General features: G+C 37.9%; 1 protein-coding gene across 1 annotated transcript in view; it reads left to right on the forward strand.

Annotated features, from left to right (window-relative positions):
* Nucleotides 1–8,710: 8,710 nt before the first annotated feature.
* The window catches only part of TGFBR1 (transforming growth factor beta receptor 1), a gene marked incomplete at its 5' end in the record, with an annotated part of 24,018 nt that continues 5,888 nt past the window's right edge, over nt 8,711–26,840 (forward strand). Inside the window, 7 exons of the mRNA XM_034665564.1 lie at nt 8,711–9,011; nt 11,407–11,637; nt 16,645–16,875; nt 21,686–21,853; nt 23,558–23,714; nt 25,423–25,547; nt 26,586–26,716. Coding sequence (XP_034521455.1) covers nt 8,711–9,011; nt 11,407–11,637; nt 16,645–16,875; nt 21,686–21,853; nt 23,558–23,714; nt 25,423–25,547; nt 26,586–26,716 — 1,344 coding nt within the window. The remainder of the gene's footprint in view (nt 9,012–11,406; nt 11,638–16,644; nt 16,876–21,685; nt 21,854–23,557; nt 23,715–25,422; nt 25,548–26,585; nt 26,717–26,840) is intronic.

Consider the following 26,840-nt stretch of genomic DNA (forward strand, 5'->3'; position numbering starts at 1 on the left):
GGAGCTGTAGTTAGGAAGTGATTTTTATGAAACAAAATTTGCCACATCCTGAGCTCATGATTTGATTTAATATTGGACTTATGTAAATTGGCACTACATCTATAAAATGAGGTGATTGTCTCCACAGCTAGGGCACCTTTCAGATCGAACTTTGTTAAATTCGTTCTTTGATTTTCTGACTCATATTTACACGGCAGATTGATGTTCAAGTAACACTTAACTGATTACTTATTATTTGGACATTTGTGGAATTTTGTGCCCAGTTCTCCCTCTATCTCCCCCATCACCATGGCTACAGTTAACAGTAAGTGCTGTTGACTCTTTTTAAAATCTGTTGTTAAACAGATTTCCCAAATCTGCTAAGCAAATCTTTATCCTGTACTTGTGCAGTTTATTTTATTTTGAGCCTAAATGAAAGCCTTTGTATTAATTGCCCCTATTAAATCTCATCTTGCCATTTAGGCAGGCTGTTCTTAGTGTGCGTTTCTCTGATATCAGTTAACGTTATATCAACTAATTCCTTGGAGCTCAGGAGACTAGGAAGTGAAATTATTGTGGAAAAACAAATGATTGAGAATTTAGGTGTGCCTCTAGTCTTCCAGGTTGGAATTGTATGTTGAATCAGAAATGATGTTTCTTAAGTGCTTGGACTTAAGAAATGTCTGGAGAAATGTCTGGATAAATCATATTTTTGAAGCCCTTAATTTGAGAGTCCAATGTTATCTGGACTAGACTAGAGAATTCACTTTCACGTCGTATGGTACTTGGTGTTTTGACAAGCTGACTTTGACATTACTGCTGCCAGGTAACTTTAAAGTTGGGGTGAAGTTGAGAAGAACCACTGAGTGCTTTGCAGAACAAAACTCAGTTGGTGGCCAGGGTTTTAGCCTTGTTTACAGAGATTTGCAGCATATTTTTAAAGAGGAAGAGAACATATATATGCCTCCCCCAGAGCTGGAACCAGGTAGAAGAGGACAAGTCCCCTTGAGAGAGGGCGTGGCATTGGGCGCAGTGGGAAGAGGGGAAGGCAGAAGAACTGGAGTAGAGATATAGACTAGCTTGTAATGGGGTTGCCATTAGTACCTGAAAGGATTTGTTACAACTTATAACTTTTGCCTTCATCTTTGCCAACAGTGGTATGAGCTTCTGTTTTTAACAGTAGCTAAGCAGACTGAATAAAAGGCACTGTGCATGTCCTTCACCTGCCCATTGGTGCATATTTGTAATATCTGGAAATACTCTCACTATGTAGCATAGTATAATTGTGCTATAATGGGAAGGGGAAGGAAAAGAAGGGTCATGACCAGCAAAGTCAGAGTGGTGAAAAGATTGGAATTCAGTCTCTGGGGAGAGAAATCATCATCCCTCTGTTCCTTTTTAACTGCTGAACTGTCTCAGCAAGAAAGAATCTAGGGGTCCTTTCAGGGGCCCTTTTATCACAAATACCACTATTAGAGGAATAATATTGTATTTGGTTTTAAATGTGTTGACTTTGCACTAAAAAGCAAGCCAGGCAGAGCATTTCTTGGAAGGCAGTTAAAATGTGAGTCTGGGGGTGCCTGGGTGGCTCAGTCGTTAAGCGTCTGCCTTCGGCTCAGGGCGTGGTCCCGGCGTTATGGGATCGAGCCCCACATCAGGCTCCCCCGCTGGAAGTCTGCTTCTTCCTCTTCCACTCTCCCTGCTTGTGTTCCCTCTCTCGCTGGCTGTCTCTCTCTGTCGAATAAATAAATAAAAATCTTAAAAAAAAAATGAGTCTGGAGCTCAAGTATAAGGTCAAGAAGTGTAAAGATGTAGATCGGAAATGCAGCAAAGGGCTGACTGGGGACGTGAGTTAGGGAAGTGTGATGTCATATAAACTAATAAAGATGTGTCAGTGCATCTCATATCCTAAAGAATTGTAGAAAAGAACAGTGTGAATTCACTAGTGAATTTCATCAGATTTTCAGTCAAGTTCTTGATAGAGTGGAAGAAAGATCGAGAGACCAAATAAGAAGCATTGAAAAAGGAAAGAATATTGAAGTATATGCATAAAAAGGGGGATAAGTTTTATAGACACTATCACTCTTGGCCTGGGAAGACAAGGTTTCTGGTACTAGTTTTCATTTAATCAGCAGAGGTCATAGATGTCTGTTCCATATACTCTTCACAGACTGTCTGCTTTTCCGTTTGTCTAGCCAGATATGTAGGCTTGTGAATCAGCCCTTGGTGGCCCAAGCATTAGGTAGAAGTAATAGTGTTTTGATGTGTGACTGACCTCCAGAAACACTGAAATGAGGCAATGCTGGAAATTTCCTTTATAGGTGGGACCAAGAGCCAGAATCTCAACTTGGGATTTATCACCATCACTGAAGATGATAACCTTGAGTATCCTGCTCTCTCTCATTACTGTTGTCACTTTCTTTGATGATAGCTAGATATTTGGTTTCTGACAGTCTTTCATATCACACGAACATCTTCAAATTTTGAAAATTCTGTGATTTATTCTGCAATCTTTGGAAATTTCTGTTGCTAGTAATTGTATTTTCTGGCACGGGATTGACAGTTTTCTGTGAATACAGCTGTTTTTCATTGTAGTGCTGAGCCATAGTGAAATCTTTACGAAGACTTTAATAGGGATTAAGGTTAAGCTAAATTTTAGTTTTAGGAGGACTACCAATGCAGATGAGTAAAGTGGTGATTAAGTGAATAATCCCTTCCGCACATGGCCAAGTTTGCACGTGCAGAGGTTGCAACAATTGTGTCGCGTCTTAACTTTCTGTCCAGAAACTGGAGTTTTCTTTTTACCTTGATTATAATGCAGATGCAGATTTCAGAAGTTAAAGTGTGGGAAAATGTGCGTTTTAGAGTGGAGAAGCTGTGGCTGCTGGTAGATACTAGGGCACAGAAGCAGAAGGTGGCCAAGGTAGGAGAAAGGTCTTGAACAGGCAGTTTGATTCTTATCTTTGGTGTCGGGCAGAAGAGCCAAACTCTAGAGGTCGGAACAGGAAGCCGTACTATTGAACCACTGGGGAGTCTTGAAAGGTTTGAGTTATTTAACATATGGATACCAACACAGAAGCGTACAGATTGTGGGGGAGGGATTTGGATAGGCCAGTGATGGGTATTAAGGAGGGCATGTACTGCATGGTGCACTGGGTGTTATATGCAGATAAAGAATCATGGAACATTACATGAAAAATGAAGGATATACTGTATGGTGACTAACATAACATTATAAAAAATTATTATATAAAAAAAGAAACATACAGATACCAACACCATCACATTTGTGATGATAATGTAGTGGGAATTCACATCGACCTGTAATATGGGTAGAATATTGTTATAACTTATTTTGATACTCTTAAGTTTGGGTTTTTTCGTTAATAAAATGATAGAACTGAATTAAAATGAGATGATCTTTGAGGTTTCCTTATGGCCCTGTCTGTGTAGGATTGTAGAGTGGAATTTTACATGTTACTTTTGGGAAGATGTGTTTCTCTAGTGGCCTACAAATAAACACTGCCATTTATTATATTTGATAATTCTGTATGGTCACATACGATTTATATTAGTAGTTCCAAAATGTGCTGATGTACAGTATCTCATTTGACGATCTCATTGAGATGATGAAATAGGTCAGGAAGGTATTATGTTCATTTTATTGATGAAATGAAACCGTTATGGTTAGTATCTTGAATACTTATTTAAATGTGATGGTCTCATTAACACTTGGGATAATAGCCACCAAGAATGAAATCCTGCCACTGAGAAAAGAAAACCCTGTCAGGACAACTTTCTCACCTTCAGCTATTGATCAGATTTACATATTCTCCAAGTTCTGTCTTGGATGTCCTGTGAAGCTTTTCTTGCCTTCCCTTCTACCTTGGCAGAGTTCAAAGCACTTTGATCATTCTCTTCCAGACTCTGGATTTCAGTGATCTGGTTTAATGCCTTACTCTTCCACCCTAGTGAACTCCTTCAGTCCTGCGCAGCATCTGGCATATGGATAGGCTCAACGAAAAATGGCAGAATTAAATGAAAGAGTGAAGTTGACAAGGCTGGTGTTAAAGGATGCTGCAGGGTGGGGCGTGAAACTTGAGCTGTGGGGTGGGAAGAAGAGATCATTGTATACCTTTGTTAGGTAGAAATTTTGCCCTATACGTGCATTTAAAAATCAATAAAAACAACAACTAATTAAGAAAGGGAGATAACTAGGGGTCAGAGCTATCTATTGATAAGATAAATTTGAATTTTTTAAAAATGGGAATTAAAGTTCATGAATTCTGGGAATTTTTAAATTGTCTTATTTTTTCCCTAAACTATATTGCTTCATCTCATACATTTAACAGCAATCTTGTATTCCATCTCAACTCTGATTTAAAATGGTAAAATAGAATTTTAAAATTTCCTCAAGAAATAAACCCTTATCTGGTTAAGCTTTATGTTAAGTAATGTTTATATTTGTCCAGTGACCTGTCCTACTGAAAGACTCTTGTTAAGAGAACCCCTTTAGCACTGACTTTCTCAAACTTGCCATAAGTAATGACCCATTTGGAAGGAAACATACAGAATGTATTTTTCATGTTACTTAAATTGTATAGCTATGAAACTAGATATAAAATTTTTGTTTTTGGCTCATTTACAACTATAAACCAAGCCTGCAAATTAAATACAAAGACACTACAAAACTAACAAATTTAAATTAATTACAATTATTCAGTGTGACAGGTGATGTTTAGGTTTCACAGTAGAAAAACAATAGCCTTAGGTCTCATTCCATTTTAAATCTGTTTCTGTATTTTATCTTCAGTGATACTAAAAGCTGCAAGTACCCATTCTCCGCAAGTAATGTTGTGCAAGGTGCTATTAATGACTTCAAGGTTTGTTCGTAAGTTCAGGATAGTCAGACCTCATATCTAACCAAAACACTTGCCAGCAAACATTCCTCAAATACCAATTTTAATGAGATGTCAGCTGTGGTGTTCATTTGAAGATGAGGTTAATGTTATGTCATTACTGAAATCTTTATTAAATGGCTCTCTACACTAGCTCATGCTGGAAGTGAGAATGGAAAAATGTCATTGGATACTTCCAATCACATTTACTGCTAATGAACTTTTGCAGTTGTACTACAAAGATAGGATCCATTAATACTTGTAGCATATATATGGTATTAGCTGTTAGACTTTTGACTTTGAATATACCATGCCTGTTTTGTCATATGCTCCGATGATTCTAGTTTCCTGTATTTTTCACTGTTGGTTACAGTTACTATGAGAGCTTTGCTTTTACAGTGTGCCATCCGGACATTTCACCTGAAGGAGATTTTAACGCAACTGAAGAAGCATCAGTGAAAGCCTACTGACAGTACTTGTTTACGTTGTGGTTACTTATGGTTCAGCATTTTTATCATTCGTTTTAGTTTATCTTTTAAATGAAAACATTAATGAAATTTTGTACACAATTCTTAGACTCCCCTTATTCTCCCAACATTCTTGTGACCTCCTCTTTAGGAAACACTGTTTTAGCATATATTTTTGTGATCACCAAGAGTCCAGGATTCACTGGTGGGAAAATAAATTAAAAAAAACCTTGGCCCTTCTTAGTGTAATGAGAGACACTTTTACAGCAAACTATAAATTGATTGATTTGTTCTATCTTAAAGGTATACAAAGAGGACTATGGGAACATATTATAAGGACCTGCCCACTTAAGAGTAGGGGAGAGTTTTGAAAGCCTGTCATGGAAAAGATTTTGTTTGAATAGCATCTTAAAGGATGAGAGGTGGTTTAAACTAGGCAGAGAGATAGTATGTGTAAAGACCATGGTCATGAAAGACATGATTGTTGTGAGAAGCATGTGGCCCTAGATTTGTAATGTGAGTGGTCAATTGGGCCCCAAAAGTGAAAGTCTTAATTGTTAGACCAAGTGTTTAGGCCTCATTTCTTATATGCTAAGGGAGAAGGTGAAGATCTTAGAACTGAGAGAGTATTCATGGCAATATTTTTTATATATACGATTACCACATTGTATTATGGTGTTCTCTTTCTGTAGGCCTTGGAACTCTTCAAGGGCTGTGACTATGAATTATCAATCTTTGTACACTACGCTTTTGGTACAATAACTGATAAAGCTAATGGTTAGAAAATATTGGTTGACTAACTAACCATGAGTAAAGGAGATTCAGGAGAGAATGATGATAATCTCCGATGGTGGTGGTTTTAATCTTTTGTGGGTGATAGACCCCTTTGTGATTCTATTGAAAGCTATGACCTCCAAAATGCAAATACATACAACATTTGATAGTTTCATGGCATTCATGTATCCCTGAAAACAGTCCATGGGTTTCTTATTCAGAATTCCTCTTTAGGAAATTGAACCTATAATCACCCCTAGACCTCACCATGAATAACCACCATCTCTTAATTATCTTTAAATGTTAATATGATTTCACTCATGTGGAATTTAACAAACAAATCAGATGAACATAGGGGAAGGGGAGGAAAAATAAGGTGAAAATGGAGGGAAACCATAAGAGTCTCTTAACTCTGGGAAAAAAAACTGAGGGTTGCTGGAGGGGAGATAGGTGGGGGGCTGGGGTAATTGAGTGATGGGCATTAAGGAGGGCACTTGATAGTGAGCACTGGGTGTTATATGCAACTGATGAATTACTAAATTTTTTAAGATTTTATTTATTCATTTGACAGAGAGGCAGTGAGAGAGGGAACACAAACAGGGGAGTGGGAGAGGGAGAAGCAGGCCTCCTGCTGAGCAGGGAGCCCAATGTGGGGCTCAATCCCAGAACACTGGGATCATGACCTGAGCCAAAGGCAGACGCTTAATGACTGAGCCACCCTGAATCACTAAATTTTACCTCAGAAACTAATAATACTATATGTTAACTAAATGTAATTTAAATAACAAATTTAAAAATTTTTAAAAATAATTTTTAAATGTTAGGGTATGATTGTGTCTCTTTAAATAGTCTTTTTTGAGTTCTTCTTATGTTTGGAAGGAGTTAATTCAGATAGTTGAACTGTCTAAGAAGAACAAATTTTTTTAAGATAATGATTAAGGTAAAACTTTGCTGGTTTGTAAAGGTAATAAACAAGTATATTAATTAAGCCAGCAACCAAGAAGCACTTGCTTGAGGGGATCCTGACATTCCTGAGTTTGGGTTTAGCAAGTGAGTTGAGGTCCTCAAGACCACGTTCAGGCTGAGTGATTTGCTAGAAGGACTCATAGGACTCAGAAAAGCTGCTGTACTCATGGTTGTGGTTTATTACAGTGGGGGAAGATATATATTAAATCATCAAAAGGAAAGGCACATGGGGCAAATCCCAGGAGAAACCAGATGCCAGCTTCCAGGTGTCCTCGGCCAGTGCAGTAGCACAGGTGCGTGCTGTAGCTCAGCAGCAGTGTGGCAGCACACGCTCAGTGTTGCCAGTCTGGGAAGCTCAGCAGAGTCTTGGTGTCCAGGGTTTTTATTGGGGCTCAGTCACACAGGCTTGTAGCATTCTTATCAGGGAGAATATTTCAAGGGCTCAGAGCTCATTTCCTAGGGACAGGCCAGGGGAGAGAGGCCTTTCTTGGGAATGTGCAGGGTTTGAGCAACTCAAGCCTGCTGAGTTAATCCTGCCTGCCTAGCTATTCTTTTTCTAGATATACAGTTTCTGTGGACCCCTTTGGTCTTATCATAAGTAGCCATTTTATGTACTACATATCTGGACTGTAACTTTTTCCTCTCCAACAAGTAATTGCAAGTTTGTTCGGATTTAAGGACATATCTATGTTTTGCAGTTTCATGAGATTGTAGTGAAATGTAAGTACCCGTTCTGTCATTCCAAAAAAATTTTTTTTGAATGCTGGTATGTACCAGGCCTAGTGTTAAATACAGATTTACAGAAATGATCACCATGGATCTCTGCCCTCAGTGAGCTTATAGTTTCATAGGGGAGAGAAAAAATTAGCAATTCTGGTAAGCAGTGTGTGCTTTGGGCAGCATTTAACCTCATTGGAGAGCATGGTGGAGTGTGTGTGTGTCTGTGTATATGGAAGGTGTTGGTAATTAGGGGAAGACTTCCCTAAAGGAGTCACCTCTTGAATTGAGTCATAAAGATCAAAAGATACAAGTGGGCATGGAGCTAGTGTTTCTCCAGTCTGTGGTTGGGTGTGTGATTGGAGCATTCCTCTATTACTGGTGCAGTCTCCTTGGCTTACTGCGCAAGTACACTAATCCTAGTTAGAAGATATTTGTCTTTCTTAGGGTTTGCACAAGAGGAAAGAGTATCTGGCTTAGTACAAATCTATTTCCTTTTTATTCCATTGCCATAAATCCACCCAAATGGCATTTCCAATCTACCATGAGTAGGTAGAAGTATTTTCACATGTTGGTTCCCAATGGGGGTATGTGAATACATAGTTTTGAACTGGTAAGAATAAGTATAACCATTAAAAATTTAAATGTACTGTGTTTCAAATAGGAGGGCAAATGCTTGCCTTAACTTAATGAAATTACTTATAAGAATTTTCTATACTTGGAAGCAAAAAAGTTTTAGAAAAAAAAGTGGGTCCAGATTTTATCATACTGGCTCCTACGTATGTGTGGTTCTCACAGAATTTGGAACTTCTGAGAGTAATAAGAGTTTTGTTTTTTGAACAGTGGAAATAAATTGTATGATTATAATAGGATCAGGAATGTTTTGTTTTAGCGAATATGGGATAATTTCACATTGTTAACCTGGAGAACTTTTTTCTAATAGAATCTTGTTCTCTTTTTCCAGCATTACAGTGTTTCTGCCACCTTTGTACAAAAGATAATTTTACGTGTGTGACAGATGGGCTCTGCTTTGTCTCTGTCACAGAGACCACAGACAAAGTTATACACAATAGCATGTGTATAGCTGAAATTGACCTAATTCCTCGAGACAGACCATTTGTATGTGCACCGTCTTCAAAAACTGGGTCTGTTACTACAACCTATTGCTGCAACCAGGACCATTGCAATAAAATAGAACTCCCAACTGTTGGTAAGTTGTCGTATAAGATTTTTTTTCTTAATACTGCAAGAAAAGCTGATTCCGACTATGGTTTTAGAGCTGAAAGGGGTCTTATAGAACTTTGTCTAATTATAGAACTTTGTCAGCTTATTCAGTTCTGAGGCAAGAAGGAACTTGTCCATAGTTGTAGAGTCACAGGAGTAGTCAAGATCCCGACTTCTGGTTGTGTGTTGTTTGACAACGTGGTTCCAATAATAGACTTTCTCTGAGGTCTGTTAGGCCTAAAAGGCTAGCCTCTTAAAGGCAAATTCTGACAAAGCTGCCATAGCAGTACATCCTCAGGGGGTTCCTACTTTGTCCTCAGAGTGGATTTCTTTTCCTAGTATAATGCTCCAGGCTCTTAAAGCAATTGATAATGGGCAGGAATTGAGAGCAGCACTAAATAGTTCAGATGCCTTCATTTTGCAATTTAACCTTGCTTTGTGATCTTTATGTATAAATCATTATATGTGATTTCTAGGTTTTTGGTCCTTTGCCATAGTTTACATTTTACAATGTCCTGGCAGAGCTAGGAATTTGAAGGCTTTATACACTCTTAGGATTAGTTTAATTTTCAGGTTCTGGTTTAAGATGTTGGTCTGAGCACATGTATTTAACTCCTCCATCACCTTCCTCAATTCCCACATTTCTACTGTCATAATCAAAGGAATATAAAAATGCGGGAAACCCGTATTCATGCTAGCCGAATTGATGGAAGAATACCACCCTCATGCCTGCACTTGTGAGAAACTTCTATAATTTATAGTGCAGATAACTTCAGACTAGTGAAGATTGACTACCCATATGAAAAGAAGTAAGTGAAAGGACCTCTTACAAAATCCCACCAAACCTTAAGCTGAGCGGTTTGGGGTGAGGAGGTTACAGGAGTAAATGCTCAGTTCTCCTTCCGGACGAAGCACCTGGTTTCATTGCTCAGGGAGGCAGACCACAGTGCTCACTCTCTACTCACAGTTGGTCCAGGCGTCATGCTAACTGAAGTAGGAAGCACCGCTGTGGCCCAGCAGAAAAGGGCCTGCCAGTTCTGCAGGTTACAGAGGGAGGCAGTCCTCCATTCAAGTGGTAGCAGCAAAGTAAAACCAGATCTTCAGCATTATAGGGAAGCTTCCCCATGGCAAGTTTCTATCGGACTATAATTTTTCTGACTTCTGTTTAGGGTATCTGCGATTCTAATATGACAAAGAAAATTACAATTCCAGAATTTCCCATTTCCATTGTTTGGGCTTGAAGTATCTAAATGAAGGCTCATAAAGCCTTGTGAAGAACTTACTTCATTTCTAATGCTAAACATACATAAGTTCCTCATTCTCAGGTCTCTGTTAAGCAAACAGCAAAAAAATTAACAAGTGAAAGATTTGGTGGTTCAAAAGAAGTGAACTGAACTGGGTAAATCAGAGTAGATGTCATCCTATGAAAAAGACTTACCTCATGATAAGGAAGAACTTTCAGACAGTCCACAGTCCATTTTCAGTTAAAGATCACTTTTAGATGAAAAGCTAAATTGATGAATTATTTTTAAAAATGTAATATTGAAAGTGAGTAGCAGAGTGGAGACCAAGATTTTATAGCCTAGTATGAGACAAGCTTAAGGCAAGACAACCTTGAGAAATTGTGTTACAATTCAGGGAGAAAAGACAGTGAGCAAATTAAGAGATATAGAGGATCAATCTAAGTGATCCAATATGCTTACTACAAAAATTCCAGAAAATAACATACAAGCAGACAGAAAAGAATATGCCGGCAAAATTAATGAAATTATTGAAAAAATACTTAACCAACTACATACAATAAAAAAGTGTCAATTTCAAGAATAAAGAAAAAAATTGTTTATGCATTTAGCACAAGGTAACACTGCTTACCTCTAAAAGAGAAAAAGTTCAGATTTTCCTTCTTTTTTTAAATACCAAAAGGCGGTGGAACAACGTTTATTGTTACCCCAGATTCTTTAGGTCAGCCAAGATTTTCCATATATAAAAGCAATAGCCATCTTTAGATAATTAAGTATTCAGTGTGTAAGGACCCATGTACTCTTCTTAAAAGAAATTACTAGAATTAGGATTCTGTCATAAGAAATCCGAATAAAGATCTCAAGAATGGGAAAGTTAAACTTCCTTAGATGAGGGCTGAAGAGCAGAGGAAGAGTAAGTGGATGTTGACTGAGCTGGTGATATGAAAGAGGGGCCAGTGGGTAAAGACTGGGTGATTCACTTGTTCTGGATTTGAGCCCTATGAGCTTCTGGAACGAGGCTCTCTGACTAATGGGAGTAGTGGCCAAGTACAGGAAATGTGGAGGATTAGGAAATTGTGGTTCCCACCTTCAGTGTTTTTGCTATTGTTGATGTTTATTTCATTTGAGGCCCTTTTTCAGGAAAGCCATCATCTGGCCTTGGCCCCGTCGAATTGGCAGCTGTCATTGCTGGACCAGTCTGCTTTGTCTGCATCTCGCTCATGTTGATGGTTTATATCTGCCATAACCGTACTGTCATTCACCATCGAGTGCCAAATGAAGAGGATCCTTCCTTAGATCGTCCTTTTATTTCAGAGGGCACTACATTAAAAGATTTAATTTATGATATGACGACATCAGGTTCTGGATCAGGTAATGAAATTATTTTTCCTTTTTCCTAAGAAGTCTTTTAAAAGTTAACTGTAGTATTTATTTTATTATTTGGCTAAGCCATTTTGGCTTAGTGCGTTTAAAACTTGGGATAGTGTGAATACTAATTCCAACTTTAAGCCCAATAAGGTCTGACTATGACTAGTTTAGCATAGACATATTAGAATGTACTTGTAAGTCAGCTTCATGTTTGTATAAATTTCAAAGCTTTCTCACCTTCTTATGATTCCATGAGGTAGAAAGAATAAGGATAATTATTTTCTTAATGAGGCTGAAGTTCATAGATATTCAAATGATCTATGACTACCCATTCTATTCAGGATTGTTTAGCAGCTTTATTTTTATATTTGAAAGCAAGCATGACAGAAAATATGTTTGAAATTGTGAAGGTTATTTGCTTTTTTAACATATGAAGTTGCTGTCTTTACCTCAGACCTAGTTTTTTTTGTTAAACTAATGATTTTCTCACTTTAGAAAAATGTCTAACCACCTTGTTATTTAATATAGCTTTATGGATCCATGGCCTCTGTGATGTTTGCTTTTCTCAGTTCCATTTGCTGATTCTTGTGGTTTCAGAAATAGACTGGCTAATTGCCAGAATCATCCCTTGAAGTGGATTTTGGTATAGCAGTGCTTCATGTTTAAACTGAAAGGGATTTATTTTTTCACTTACATGTGCTTTGAAAGGATGCTAAGAGAGGAAGACCCCTGTCTTCTACAATATTGTAATTTGACACTGGGCTAGGAGTCAAGAGATGTAGATTCCAATGCAAGTTTTGTCATTGGTTGGCTCTGACCTTGGTTAAACCGTGTTTCTTCTTTTGGGCTTCTGGTTCCTCATCACAGATATGGAACAGATACTGAGATATACTGTCTTTTGAAAAATATAAATCAGCTTCAAAGAAAGGCTAGGTTCATGGATAAAATGAAGATTTGAAAATACACATAATTAAAATTTCACCAATTTTTTAATCAAGTGACTAAACAAACATTAAAGCAGAAGTTGTGACTGGAGGAAGAATATGACTGAAGCATGAAATCACATCGGATACTGCAGAAAGTTCACAATGACAAATGTCTGTTTATTTTAAGGAAATGAATATATATTGATTTATATGTGTATCTGTTGAGTCCTGTAAGTATGAAGAAACCGACTTCTTGGCCTGAAGCTATCTGTTGACTTTGGCCATGTATATTCAGTAAGTGACTTCTGTCTATGACAGTAGGACACATACAGGCTTGCACTGGAAGCCAGGTCTCTCAAGGCGGCCTTTAGGGACCCCTGAGACCGTTGTGAGCAGGGAGGCAGCGAGAGGTTGGGTTGAGATGGAATAGCCTTGGCACTGAAGATATGACAATCGTCAGACCGGAGTGGTAGAGAAGTGGAGAGAGCTTGTTTCAGGGCTTCCCCGGGGTTTCCAGTTGATTCTGAGTTAATCTAAAGAGTTCCCAAAGGAGATCTGGCTCGTTTAGAAGTCATCCTAGATCAAAAAACTATGATAAGCAAAGACCAAAGTCACAGAAAATCAGGGTGCTACAGATCATTTGGAATTAATCCATTGTTGCCAAACTTACACCCAGGGGAATCACAGCTGCTCATTGCACGTGGCACAGTAGTACCGTATCAGGCCTCCAGGGGAAGAATTCTACCTAAAGGATTAGAAGAAATTGCTGTCTGGTTGGCAGCTGATTTCTGAATAAGAGTGCATGTATTTACTTTTTAAGATACAGACATGAAGTCAAGAATGTAATCACTCTTGGGGCGCCTGGGTGGCACAGCGGTTGAGCGTCTGCCTTCGGCTCAGGGCATGATCCTAGCGTTATGGGCTCGAGCCCCACATCGGGCTCTCTGCTATGAGCCTGCTTCTTCCTCTCCCACTCCCCCTGCTTGTGTTCCCTCTCTCGCTGGCTGTCTCTATCTCTGTTGAATGAATAAATAAATAAATAAATAAATAAATCTTTAAAAAAAAAAGAATGTAATCACTCTTTTTCCATTTTATCTGTATTTTTAGATACATCAGGAACCATAGCTCTGTTGTCTGAAAGCTTCTCTCTCTCCTTTTATGCCTTACCCAGCAAAAACTTGTCTACATTGTTTGCTAGCTCTGTGGCTTTAGGCAGTTAGCTGATGTCTCATGCCCAAGTTATTTTATCTTTAAAATGAAAGTAATGAACCCTGCTCTGTGCACATCATTGGATTGTTGTGAAGTTCAAATGAGACAAGATGTTTTGATAAATTGTAGCTATGTCCAAATGACAGGTGTTACTCTTATTGGAAAGATATTTGGAAGAAGAATCTGACATATGGTATCAATTTGCTGCATTGTACCAAAAAAACTTAGTTGAAGGCCTCCTTTCCCTGTCATAGTTCATTATGTGCTGAATGGCCTCCAAATTTATTGAGACAGAAGCTATCGTATGTTGAATGATAGCAGAAAATGCCACCTGTTTCCTTTCTATTCATTATGAAGCCTTAATGCTGTCTCATGCATGGGACTCATGACGGTGAGTAAGTAAAATGCCTTTATGTAATACCCTTTTTAGTACTTTCGCTCTTTGAGAAAAGGTAAAACTAAACATTTCATGTTATGAATTCATATGTTTATTATTCAGTACCATGACCATAGTGGAGGAAAGGCCTGATCTCTATTTTTCAAAGACTGTATCTTTAACTTGGGAACTGTGGGCAGCTCTACGCCTGAAGCTAACCTAATCTCTATTGCAAAAATTTGAATCATAGGTTGTGTGTATGTGCCCTTATTTAAGCTGTCATTAGATTGTCAAGTACGTGCGTGCATGTGCACGTGTGCCAGTTTTTGAAAGAGAGTGAGTCTTTTAGGCCACTGTTCATTATGTCTTGTTCATGCTTAAGGTCTCTTATAATGTATGGGGGTTATTCAGGTCTTATTTCTATTGTTCACTGCATGCAGAGCTGCTCAGACCCTGTTTCCCTGTTGAAGTTTTTCTCTCAAGCAGTTCTAAGGATACAGGAGAGGAAAGCAGAGAACATAGAGATTTGAATTAGGCGTATTTATTTTTCTCTTTAGAAGAAAATTAGTACTTTTTTTTACAATACTCATGTATTCATGTGGGTTATGGTAACTAAATACAGATAATATGATGAATCTAGATTTGACTTTGAATTTTAGTTTAGGATCTAGAGTCCAGTGATAATGGGGAGACAGAAACTTTCCTTGTCCTGGTAGCCTTTCTTGACCATATCATTTACATGGGACCTGAATGTGTTAGACATTTTCAGACTTCCCGTTTATAATTTCCCTTTCTCCTGTACTCCTTGCCTTTCTAACTTCCAGAGTAGCCTCCTGAAGTTAACTCTTAGGTATACTTTAAATCTTTAAGTATATGGTATGACCCCATTCAAAGGCTGTAAGAAACTTTTACAAATTAGTATCTATACTAAACAACAGAATTAAGAATCTTCAAGATATAAGAGCTTCTTGATTTAAATAAGGATTTTTCACAGATCTATTTTTAGCTAGCAGCCTCCTTATAAACATAAAAACAATTGTTTATAATTAGACTGCTAACTCCTTTGCAGGAGGTGGGGAGGATAGAGAGCAAGGAGAGGAAAATGATCCATTTGAGAAACTTATAGATGAAAAGAGGAAAAACTTCTGATCACTTTAAAGACTTAATATTTGAATATAGAAGCATTTCACATCAGGAAACCAAAGAGCACATAATTTCATTTACTAGCATTGGGTTAATTTGGTCTAGCAAGGAACTCTGAATATAAATTATAAGTTACACAAATTTATGTGTATAGATTGTATGAAAAAAATGCTAGTGTAGAACATGGTTTATACTGGTATTTTTATTGTCAGGGTCAGGATAATTTAAGATGACACTTACTTAGTTCATAAGGGGATATGATATTGAGTGAATTGGAATAGTCCCACATATAGTGATACTTAAATGTTGTAGGTAGTGATAAAGCCTTTTCTGTAAACAAGTAAGTGTGGCAATATTTTAAAAATACATATTTTAGAGTAGGGCATGTTCCGATAGTGAAATAATGCCAATGTCCCATCACACCAACGTTAAGTTACTTGGCATCATTCTTTAAGATACTAATGTTGCCTATGCAGCCAGTTCCTAGCATGTAAATTGCTTGTCTTGAAATGGTTTCTGTGATAATTTTTAGTGATTTATTAAAATCAGTATGGTCTGTACATACTGATTTTATGTTTCTTGTGTTCACATACTTTTCTCCTCCCATCAATAAAACTATTACCAGATTCATCTTCCTAAAACAAGATTTTTAAATTGCTTCTCCTCATTCATGAACTCTTTTCAGACATTTTCAATAGTTCCTGTTTCATCCACAGCTCTCATTGGTCATCTTTTTTTTTTTTTTTTAATGATTTTATTTATTTGACAGAGCGAGAGAGCACAAACAGGGGGAGTGGCAGGCAGAGGCAGAGGGAGAAGCAGGATCCCCACTGAACAGGGAGCCTGATGCAGGGCTTGATTCCAGGACCCTGGGATCATGATCTGAGCTGAAGGCACACACTTAACTGACTGAGCCACCCAGGCGCCCCTCTCATTAGTCATCTTGAGCTCAGCAATCAGTACTCTTCATAGTCTGATGACAGCTTCCCTTCTCTTCCACTGCTTTACCATACACATCGCCTTCTGTTTAACTGAGCTGGTTCCGTAAACATCCATTCATTTCCCTCTTCTACCTGTGCTTTAATATTCCTCCTACCTGAAAACCTTCTCTCCTCTTCTCCTGTGGTCCTATCCCTTCTGTAAAGGACAGTCAAATTCAATTTACTTTGTAAAGCCTACCTGGACCCTCTAGCAGGAGTTTCTAGATTCTTTTATTATATTTGTTATCTTATTTTCATTTTGTATGAATTACTATTTTTGCAAATGTAGTCTGTCGCTCTTGAGATTGTTCAGTTCCTTAAAGACAGAGCTTTTGGAGTTATTCTGTCACCATTTAATGCCTATTTTTATTTTTAGGTTTACCATTGCTTGTTCAGAGAACAATTGCAAGAACTATTGTGTTACAAGAAAGTATTGGCAAAGGTCGATTTGGAGAAGTTTGGCGAGGAAAGTGGAGAGGAGAAGAAGTTGCTGTTAAAATATTCTCCTCTAGAGAAGAGCGCTCATGGTTCCGTGAGGCAGAGATTTATCAGACCGTAATGTTACGTCATGAAAACATCTTGGGATTTATAGCAGCAGACAATAAAGGTCAGTAACATCTGCTTCTCCTGTGAGTATAATGAAATCTACTTGAGCCTTTCTACAAATATGGCTACTAAACATTGTCAGATTGATGAAAAATAAATGTTTTTCATATAGATTAGACCCATTAAGTGAAATAGAATATATTAGAAACCTTTACAAACAGGAACTTAAAGATTTTCTTGACTCTTGACAAGAGTCTAAGTTTCTAAATCTCTAATTGTTTTATAAAAGAGCTATATTTAAATTTAAAAGTGATGTGCTTTTGTTATTTTGGTTTTAGGCAGTTATTTGAGTATAGCATAGAAAAAGTTGAATTTTTATAAACTCCGGTTGCTCAAAATTTTGAGATAAGTTAGAGCCCAGAGTTAGAGCCCTGTTTCCTTTAAATTTCTTCATGACCATTAGGGCATTCTAATAGATACTAATGACCTTATTTATAGGAAGAGTAAAAATAACTTCTCAGTGTATTCTGTGTTTTAAGTTGGCAGGGTTTAAGTAGTCTTTTAAATAAATAAACTTTTAAATCAATTCCATTAAATAGAGCAATAATTTCTCTAGGACCACTGTGCCCATTGGTAACCAACCGTCTAGACACTTTGTTGCCTGTGGTACAGGTGCCTGGGGCCCTGGCTCAGTCCGATGCTGCAGGAAGCGCGGAGGCCATGTCAGTGGAGAGTCAGAATGAGCACTGACGAGGAGCAGTGGCTTCACGCTGTTCTTCATCTACTGTCTTGGCTTCGGCTCCTACTGTTGTGCCTACAGTTCCTGCTTTTGTAGCTTCATCAGAGACTCGTGTTAGAACTCTCATCATCCCCGCCTGCAATCACTTGCATTTCCCAGCTTTCCTACTTTTAAAAAATTTTATCATTTTCTCCTTGAGATTGGCCAAAACCATGGTCGTCTTTTTCTTCTTCTCCCTTCCCATTTTTCTCAACAAAATTTATTTCTTCAGAATATTTTTTAATGATTTTCCCCTTTGCTTTTCTGTATTTTCAAATTTATTCCCACTAGCATTTATTATTTTTTTTTTTAGAGTTTATTTCCAGAAAATTTCCAATATTTAGAAAAGTAGAGTGGGTAGAGTATAATGAACACCTGTCACCCAGCTTCAACAGTGATTAGCTTATTGCCAATCATATTTGATCGGGTTCTGCCTCCTCTGCTCTGTCTGAATTATTTGAAGCCAAAGATATGATAGCATATCTTTTTATCCATAAACACTTTTCATTTGTATCTTTAGATTAAGGAATCTTAATGCAATGTGACCACACTACTGTTGTCAATTTTTGAAATGTCATCAGTATCCTGTCAGTTTCACATTTCTGCAGTTGTGTATTCTTTTTTTTTTTAATTTTTTATTATGTTATGTTAGTCACCATATAGTACATCCTTAGTTTTTGATGTGGTGTTCCATGATTCATTGTTTGCGTATAACGCCCAGTGCTCCATGCAATACGTGCCCTCCTTACTACCCATCACCGGCCTATCCCAATCCCCTACCCTCTCCCCTCTGAATAGTCTTTTTTTTTTAAACAATTTGTTACCCACTTTAAGATGCAAAGTCCACACATGGCATTTGGTTGATATTTATCTTAAATCCCTTAAAATTCCTTTGTTCCTCTTTATTTTTTTTTTTTTTCTTCTTGCAGTGTCTTAAAACTGGATTGTTTGTCCTGTAGGGCTTATCACATTCTGGATTGTGTTGATTGAATTTTTGTAGTGTCTCTGAACTTGCTCCTTATATTTAAAAACTGGTAGTTAGGATTAGAGATTAAATCTGAGTAATTTTATTGGTTTCCTGAAAATATTGTATACCTTCCTATATATTGTATACTTTGTATTATATACTTGTATATTATATACAACATATTGTATATTATATATTGATATATGTATATATCAATATCACATTAGGAGCCATATAATATTTTATTATTTCTCTCTCTTTTTTAAAGATTTTATTTGTTTTAGAGAGAGAGCATGAGCAGGGGGAGGAGCAGATAGGGAGGGAGAGGGAGGGGGAAGGGGAAAGAATCTCAAGCAGGATCCCTGCTGAGCACAGAGCCCTACCTGGGACTTGATCTCACAACCCTGAGATCATGACCTGAACTGAAAAGGAAGGGTTGGACACTTAACCGACTGAGCCACCAGGCGCCCCTTGATTATCTCTTTTTTGTGACTTAGGGGCAGTGATGGATGTGATGGATGTAGTCAGTGATTTATCAGTGGCTATTACCAATTCAGTATTACTTAATGTAAAAACAAAACAAATAAACAAAAGCAGTGACCATAGTTTGACCAAGTCCTTAGTTTTCATTTTCTTCTGCCTTTGGCACCATTTGGCTTCCTCCCAACTCTTAAGTCTTACAAACAATGTTCTGTGACTCTAGATTTTCTGTGTTCATTTCTTATTTCTTAGTAGTTGTGTTTGTTTTCTAAAAGTCTTTTTACTGATTTGTATGAAGGCTCTAAGTCTACAAACGGTAATAGTTCCCTTGAAGGACTTAGCCACGTGCATAATTCAAACTCCACTGTGGTGGTTGCTTTTAAATCTGTCTTTTGGGGCTCAAACCTCACCCTGGCACAAAATGCCCTTGCTGCTCTGCCCTGAACTTTCTTTTCCCGTTTGCTCAGGCAACAGACAAGCTGGTGCTGTCATCTGGTGGTCACCATGAGAACTGGCTGACTGACCCTCTTGGGTCTTCAAAACCAAGAGCTCTTCTTTCTTCTTTTTCAGGGGTTAATGGACTTTTCCCAGAACCTAGCCCATCCACCCTAGTTCCCTTCTCCTTTATCTTTATTCTCCTGATTTAGTTAATTCCACCTCAGACAGCCCTTTATATCACACAGCCTTTTACATATCCTTCTTTTTTTAAAAAAAAATTTTATTTATTTATTCGACAGAGATAGAGACAGCTAGCTAAAGAGGGAACACAAGCAGGGGGAGTGGGAAAGGAAGAAGCAGGCTCATAGCGGAGGAGCCCCATGTGGGGCTCAATCCCATAACGCCGGGATCACGCCCTGAGCCGAAGGCAGACGCTCAACCGCCGTGCCACCCAGGCGCCCCTACATATCCTTCTTCTGCCTCTCTTGTTAATTACCTCAGAAAACCTCCCTTTCTTCCATCTGTCTGTGTTCCTCTTTATTTGTCAGCCTTTCAGAATTCAGTCATGATTAATAAGCATGCAGATAAAAATGGTAATGCAGGGGCGCCTGGGTGGCACAGCGGTTAGGCGTCTGTCTTCGGCTCAGGGCGTGATCCCGGCGTTGTGGGATCGAGCCCCACATCGGGCTCCTCCACTATGAGCCTGCTTCTTCTTCTCCCACTCCCCCTGCTTGTGTTCCCTCTCTCACTGGCTCGCTCTCTGTGTCAAATAAATAAATAAAATCTTTAAAAAAAAAATGGTAATGCATTTGTATCAGGGAAAAGAAAAGGTACAAGTTTGAATAGAATCAGTTTATAAAGTTTGTGAAGAATAAACTTTGTTTATATATAAAGTTTATAAAGAACTAGTGTCATGAGTATCTAAATTCTTTTGAAAGTACCCAGAAATCCCCTCCAGAATCTTCTGAAAATACCTTTCTTAATCTCATCTAATCAGAGTTGCTTTCCTTCAAGTAAAAACCTTCAAAATAAAGAATCTGTTTTATGTGAATTGGGGTGGGTTTTTGTTCTTGTGGAGTCTTTTTGTTTGTTTTGTTTTGTTTTTACAACCAATAGGGAAGGAGACAGCCCATTTTAAATTCTTAAGAGCCATGCACTCCACTAAATGCTTAATTAGTTGTCCTGTTTTTTAAATCTTCTTAACAGTTTTGCAGAAGTAAGGTATTCTTGCTGTGTAAAAGAAGAAACAGAGCCTCATTGGTTAAGAAATTTATCTGAGGTCACATAGTCAATAATAACTAGGCCCTAGATTTCACCCCAGGTCAGAATGACTCCAAATGTGTATCTTTTACTGAATTGTACTGCTTCCTAGCGTGTGGTTTTCTTGCTACTCCTCGGTTAAATAGGCTTTTGTGGACCAGCCTAAACTAGCAGCCTGGCCAGAATCCGTACCATGATTCCCATAGGAAAACACATTTCAAATCCACGTATTAGTTTACAAATTTTTGGAATACATACTCCTAGTTGTCGAGGTTCAAAATCACCTTGTGTAAAACTGGGTTCAGCCCTAGCTTTTTTTCCTCTTGACATTTTAGTTCCTATCCCAGCTTTCCCACGTATCAATGATACCACTATTTTTATATTTTTTCTAAGCTAGAAACCTTGGAATCATAATCCTCTTATCTGGCTTCTTTGTGAACTGAATGTATAGTCTGTGATTAAAGCTTGCATTTCTTTGTTTAAGCTCACTTTCAGTTTTGTCCTATACTATTCCATTCCTACTGTGACCACACTAGGCTCCAGATACTTCTCATCTTCCTCCCGTTCCGCTTCCCTTCCTCCTTCCAGAAACAACCACTGAGCACCCAACCTGAACCAGACATTTTTCTAGCCACTCAGGAGTACCAGCTCTGCTACCGTCTGTGTAGATTCAAAATCACCATCTTTGAACTATGATTCCTTATCTCAAATGGGATTAATTATCTTTGCCTTATCTCAAGAATAGGGGGCTTACTCAGAGGATCTAAAAGATACTTAGGTAAAAGTGTAAAACAAAGTGAAAATGTGAAGGAAATAATATACAAACTTAAGGTACCGTCATCATGTTGCAGTTGTGGAATTCAGGATTGAGAGTAAAAAGTGGTAACTTTTGAGTAGATAAATCGATGTTCTGCAACCCACCTGAAACATTGTTATTCTACTCTACAGACAATGGTACATGGACTCAGCTCTGGTTGGTGTCAGATTATCATGAGCATGGATCCCTTTTTGATTATTTGAACAGATACACAGTTACTGTGGAAGGAATGATAAAACTCGCTTTGTCCACAGCAAGTGGACTTGCCCATCTCCACATGGAGATCGTTGGTACCCAAGGTAACTCAAAGTACTTATGTTATTTAAGCTTTAAAATTCCCATGAATCTAATGTCTGTTAGAAAATTTTTGCAAGAAGTCAGCCTAAATGAAGATGTTTGAAATGAGGTTTTTAATGAAAGTATTTTATCTTTCTGTTGAAAATCTCAGGTGGAGTTAGGAATATAGGAATTTGTTTAGAGATTCTCTAGTCATTGTAACAATACTGATATGTGTGTGAGTTCCTAAAAGTAGCATCTAGTCTTGTGATTTTTGAGGATCTCGATTTTAGAATTCAAGTCTGAAAGAATGTGTGTTTTTATGTATAGTATCAAATGTAATGTGAAAAATCCTTTTGAAAAATCAACATGCCACCTGTTGTTGTCTGGCCATCTAATAATTATATTTGACCCTGAGATAAGAAGACTGCATGAGACCATTTTATAGTTGAAAAATTATATACTAAATTTTAGTTATGAAATTGTTAATGGTATGATTTTTGTGCCATGTAGGATTATCAAATGCCAATATATCTCTCTCCTCTAGTGATTATCCCCTTGTCACCTGGTGGCTCCCTCACTCCCCACTTTACTACACACGTGCTCTTTCACATCTTAGCCTCCCTCATCTTGTTATTGTTACTGTTGTTGATAATAACAGTTGTATTGCGTTATGATTCATATACCATACAATTCACCCATTTTAAGTGTACAGTTCACTGGCTTTTAGTGTATTCACAGAGTTGTGCATCACCACAGTCCATTTTAGAATGTTCTCATCACTCCAGGAAGAAACACTGTGCCCATAGCAGTCACTCCCCATTTCCTCCCAAACTCCTTAGTCCTGGGCAACCACTAATCTACTTTCTGGCTCTATAGATTTGCTTCTTCTGGACATTTCCTCTAAATGGAATTGTATCACATGTGGTCTTTTGTGACTGGCTTCTTTCTCTTGGCGTGTTTTCAGGGTTCATCCATGTTATAGGATGTGTCAGTACTTCATTCCTCTTTATGGCTGAGTAGTATTCCACTGTGTGGATATACCACATTTGTCCATCAAGTTGATGGACACTTGGGTTGTTTCCACTTTGGGCTTTTGTGGATAATGCTGCTGTGAACATTGGTGTACACTCGTGTGTGTGTGTGTGTGTATGTATGTGTTTTCAGTTCTCTTATACGGTGGAATTACTGGATTATACAGTAACTAATGGTATTGAGGCACTACCAGACTGTGACTCTTTTTTCCAAAGTGGCTGCACCATTTTACATTCCTACCAGCAATGTAGGAGGATTCAGGGTTTCCACTGTTAGTATTAAAGATTGTGAATTTAATATGGAGTACATTATAGTTGGTAGGTAAATGAAGCGGTGTAGATGCTTGGTCCTTGGACTGAAATTCAGTCTGTGACAAGAGTTCCATAAATAATTCAAAAGATAGCAACAAACAAACATCTTTAACACCAATCTTTGAGTTGTTAGACTTACATTTTTTTGAGCATCATCTTTTGGAGCATCTTATTTTCTCTATTTTCTTTGAAGAAATGTGATTTCAGCAACTTTTGGTATAGTGATTCACTTGAGGTTGTTTAGTAATTGTCCAGGTTTTGTGGGCGATGTGGGCTGAAATGCTTTGACCCTGGGACAGGAGTAGAGGCTTTGAACCTAAAGGGGAGAGTAGTGATTGGTATCACCTTTTAAGCAATTGCATTTACTTTTTGTTTCTTTAGGGAAACCAGCCATTGCTCATAGAGATTTGAAATCCAAGAATATCTTGGTAAAGAAGAATGGAACTTGCTGTATTGCAGACTTAGGACTGGCAGTGAGACACGATTCGGCCACAGATACGATTGATATTGCTCCAAATCACAGAGTGGGAACAAAAAGGTATGCTTGTGAATAGTGTTTAATATCTTCTGAAATCAACTTTTTTTTCATTTCCTTCTCATTTGTATGTACATATATTCTGAAACTCAAACCTGTACTTCATTAGATTGCCCACAGGTAGAAGATCTCATGGTCTTGCCTGTTCTGAAGCCAAGGTTACCTGACTTTTAAAGATGCCTGCTGATGAAAGGTGGCCCTTCCAGAAAATATTATCATTCGTTATATTAATTATAATAACAATAATAGCTGGTGTTTATAGGGTGCTCAGTATGTGCCAACCATTTCAATGTGTCATATATGTGTATGTGTATGTATATAATCTCAGTTACTGCTTTCTTCAAATGCTATACTGTAGCTGAACTATTTTCTGATTTTTAGTTCCTGGAAATACACCTTTCTTTCTTCCTTAGAATTTCTGCATGTACTGTATCCTAGAACGGACTTTGCCCTGCTATTTCCCGATTTGTACTCATCCTTCCTTTCTCAGAGGAAGCTCTTTCTGGACTGAGGTGCCCTTACCAAGTTAGCTCTCATAGCAGGCTAAACCTGGACCGTTCAGGCTCTTAGCACATTATAACTCTCCATTTATTTGTTGATATATTCCATTGGATTGCAAGCTGCTTGAGAGCAGCCTTGTATTCCCAGAATCCATTACAGTAGATCCTCAGTAAATATTTTTGAATTCATGAGTTTTCTAAAGAACATGACTAGATAGGTGACATTGCCCTCATTTCATAGATGAGGAAACAGCCCCATAGAAGTTAAGTAATGGGGCCAGCCTCATACAGATGGTAACCTGAAGAGCTGAGATTTGAACGTAGGCCTTTCTGACCCCAAAGGCCTTACTCTGTGTATTATCACAGCATGTTGCCACAGCATATCTTCACATTACTGCCTCAGCCTTGGATAGAGCCAAGCTTCATTCTATCTCAGTTGTATTTATGATTTCTGGATACCACAAGGACTCTCAGAACTCTTGACTTAGGGACCCAGGACAGTGGTTGCTGTAGGTCTTCATGAATCCTGATGCATAACTTCAGTAGGGTTTTTAAAACTTTAGAACCCTAAAATGTAGCATCAGGAGGAGGACTGGCATTCATTTTTTATCTATTATTTTGTTCCCTGGATTATGTCCTCATCCTTCCTTTCATCCTGTTTTAGTGAGAAGACTTCCAGATTAAAATATATGGTCCCTGCATAGTACTTGACAAAGTAGGTGGTGTATGTTGAGACATTTATAATAGTCATGATTGTTACAGATGTGTCTTTCATTGGAAACTAAGATCCTAAGGCAGGTAAATAGCATGAAATTGCTGTTTCAACTTTTCATGGCATTTATTTAGTTGATATCATTAATTTTCAAATCAGTTTGGATATTTAATATTTTTCTTGAGTTTAATATGATCTTAGTTACATAATATTGTGTATATATGTCTATATATGTATAGAGGTATCTGAATGTTGATCAAAGTGTTAACACTGGGTGATCGTAATGGAATGATTTTTCACTTTGTACTTTATGAACTTTGGGAAAATTTCTATAAGAAGTATGAGTCATTTTAAAAAGTAACAGAACCATGCTGTAAGGAAAGAGAATTCTTAATACCGATTTTTAAAAAAATTCTCAGGAGAAAAAGCAAATATATGAAACAGTTCAAAAGTAATGTGACCACCATTTCATAAAGTAAATTGCTGACTTCTTTTTTAGGTACATGGCCCCTGAAGTTCTAGATGATTCCATAAATATGAAACACTTTGAATCCTTCAAACGTGCCGACATCTATGCAATGGGCTTAGTATTCTGGGAAATAGCTCGACGATGTTCCATTGGTGGTAAATTTCTCCCCCTCCCCCAACAGTTTGTCATGAACAGAAGCTGTTTCAGAATAGCCTTTTTTTTTTTTAATTGAATGAAATTATACACACCAACAGTCCAAAATTATGATCACCAAGTGATCACTGAGAGTGCCAAAGAAAGTAAAGAAGATAAAACCTGCAGTAAGGGGAAATGACATGACACGCTTATTCTAGTGTATTCTTTTTCTATTTCCATTTGAATCTTGGGAAGCATCAGGAAACAAGGCCTTGTTATCTTGGAATATAGTTATTTGGAATGGAAGACTGCTTGAGAGTCCACCCAGGAAGCTGTTTCTAGCATGTGCCTGGGTCAAACTCATTCTCCCACCACCACCCCACCCCACCCCCGAGAGTGTGGTTATTTTGTCTAACTTCTTATCTGGAAGTTACATATACAGAATACAGTTACATTGCCATTACACTACTTTTTAAACTAAGTTTATTTTAAGTTTATTTTAGATTGAGCAGTTTGGATATTTACTTGAGCAATACTTTGTCATCCTTGCGGGCCCAGGCTTGGTTGAGACTAGGGTCTCAGGTTTATGTGGCAGTAAGAGGGAGAGCGTGTCTCTGTATTATAGCAAAGAGCACAGATCGCAGTAGAGGTAAAGGACTTGCACCTCAGATTTGCTTGTAGGTTTACATCTCCATGGTAGAGTGTGTACATCCCTGTACCAAGGCTGAGCACTCACAGAATAAAAACTCTCATTTCTTGCACATGAGGGTTCTTTGGGAAAATATCAATCAGGTCATTACAGCTCATAGTTAACCATCATTAAAATAGCCTTTGCTGATCCTATAGTGATATTTAGTTTCAAGGTGTGAGCCCAGTACCAACTCAGAGAGATGGGTTGATGCAGATGTAGATGAGACAGGGCAAGCTATAAGCCCTGTTCCACTCAGCTAATTAATTAACGGAACCCTGAAATAGGACTCTCGGGTGTTTCTGGACGAAGAATGGTCTGGCATTATCTAAGTAAGTTCTTCTAAAAAAATTTTTTTTGACCAATATAGGAATTCATGAAGATTACCAGCTGCCTTATTATGATCTTGTACCTTCTGATCCGTCAGTTGAAGAAATGAGAAAAGTTGTTTGTGAACAGAAGTTAAGGCCAAATATTCCAAACAGATGGCAGAGTTGTGAAGTGAGTATTTATTTTGGATACTACACAATTTTCTAAACTGCTGCTGCTTAGTATGTGGAAAATTTTCTTTTCTTTTCTTTTCTTTTCTTTTCTTTTCTTTTCTTTTCTTTTCTTTTCTTTTCTT

The sequence above is a fragment of the Ailuropoda melanoleuca genome, chromosome 7 (genome assembly GCF_002007445.2).
Source record: "Ailuropoda melanoleuca isolate Jingjing chromosome 7, ASM200744v2, whole genome shotgun sequence".
Lineage (NCBI taxonomy): Eukaryota > Metazoa > Chordata > Mammalia > Carnivora > Ursidae > Ailuropoda > Ailuropoda melanoleuca.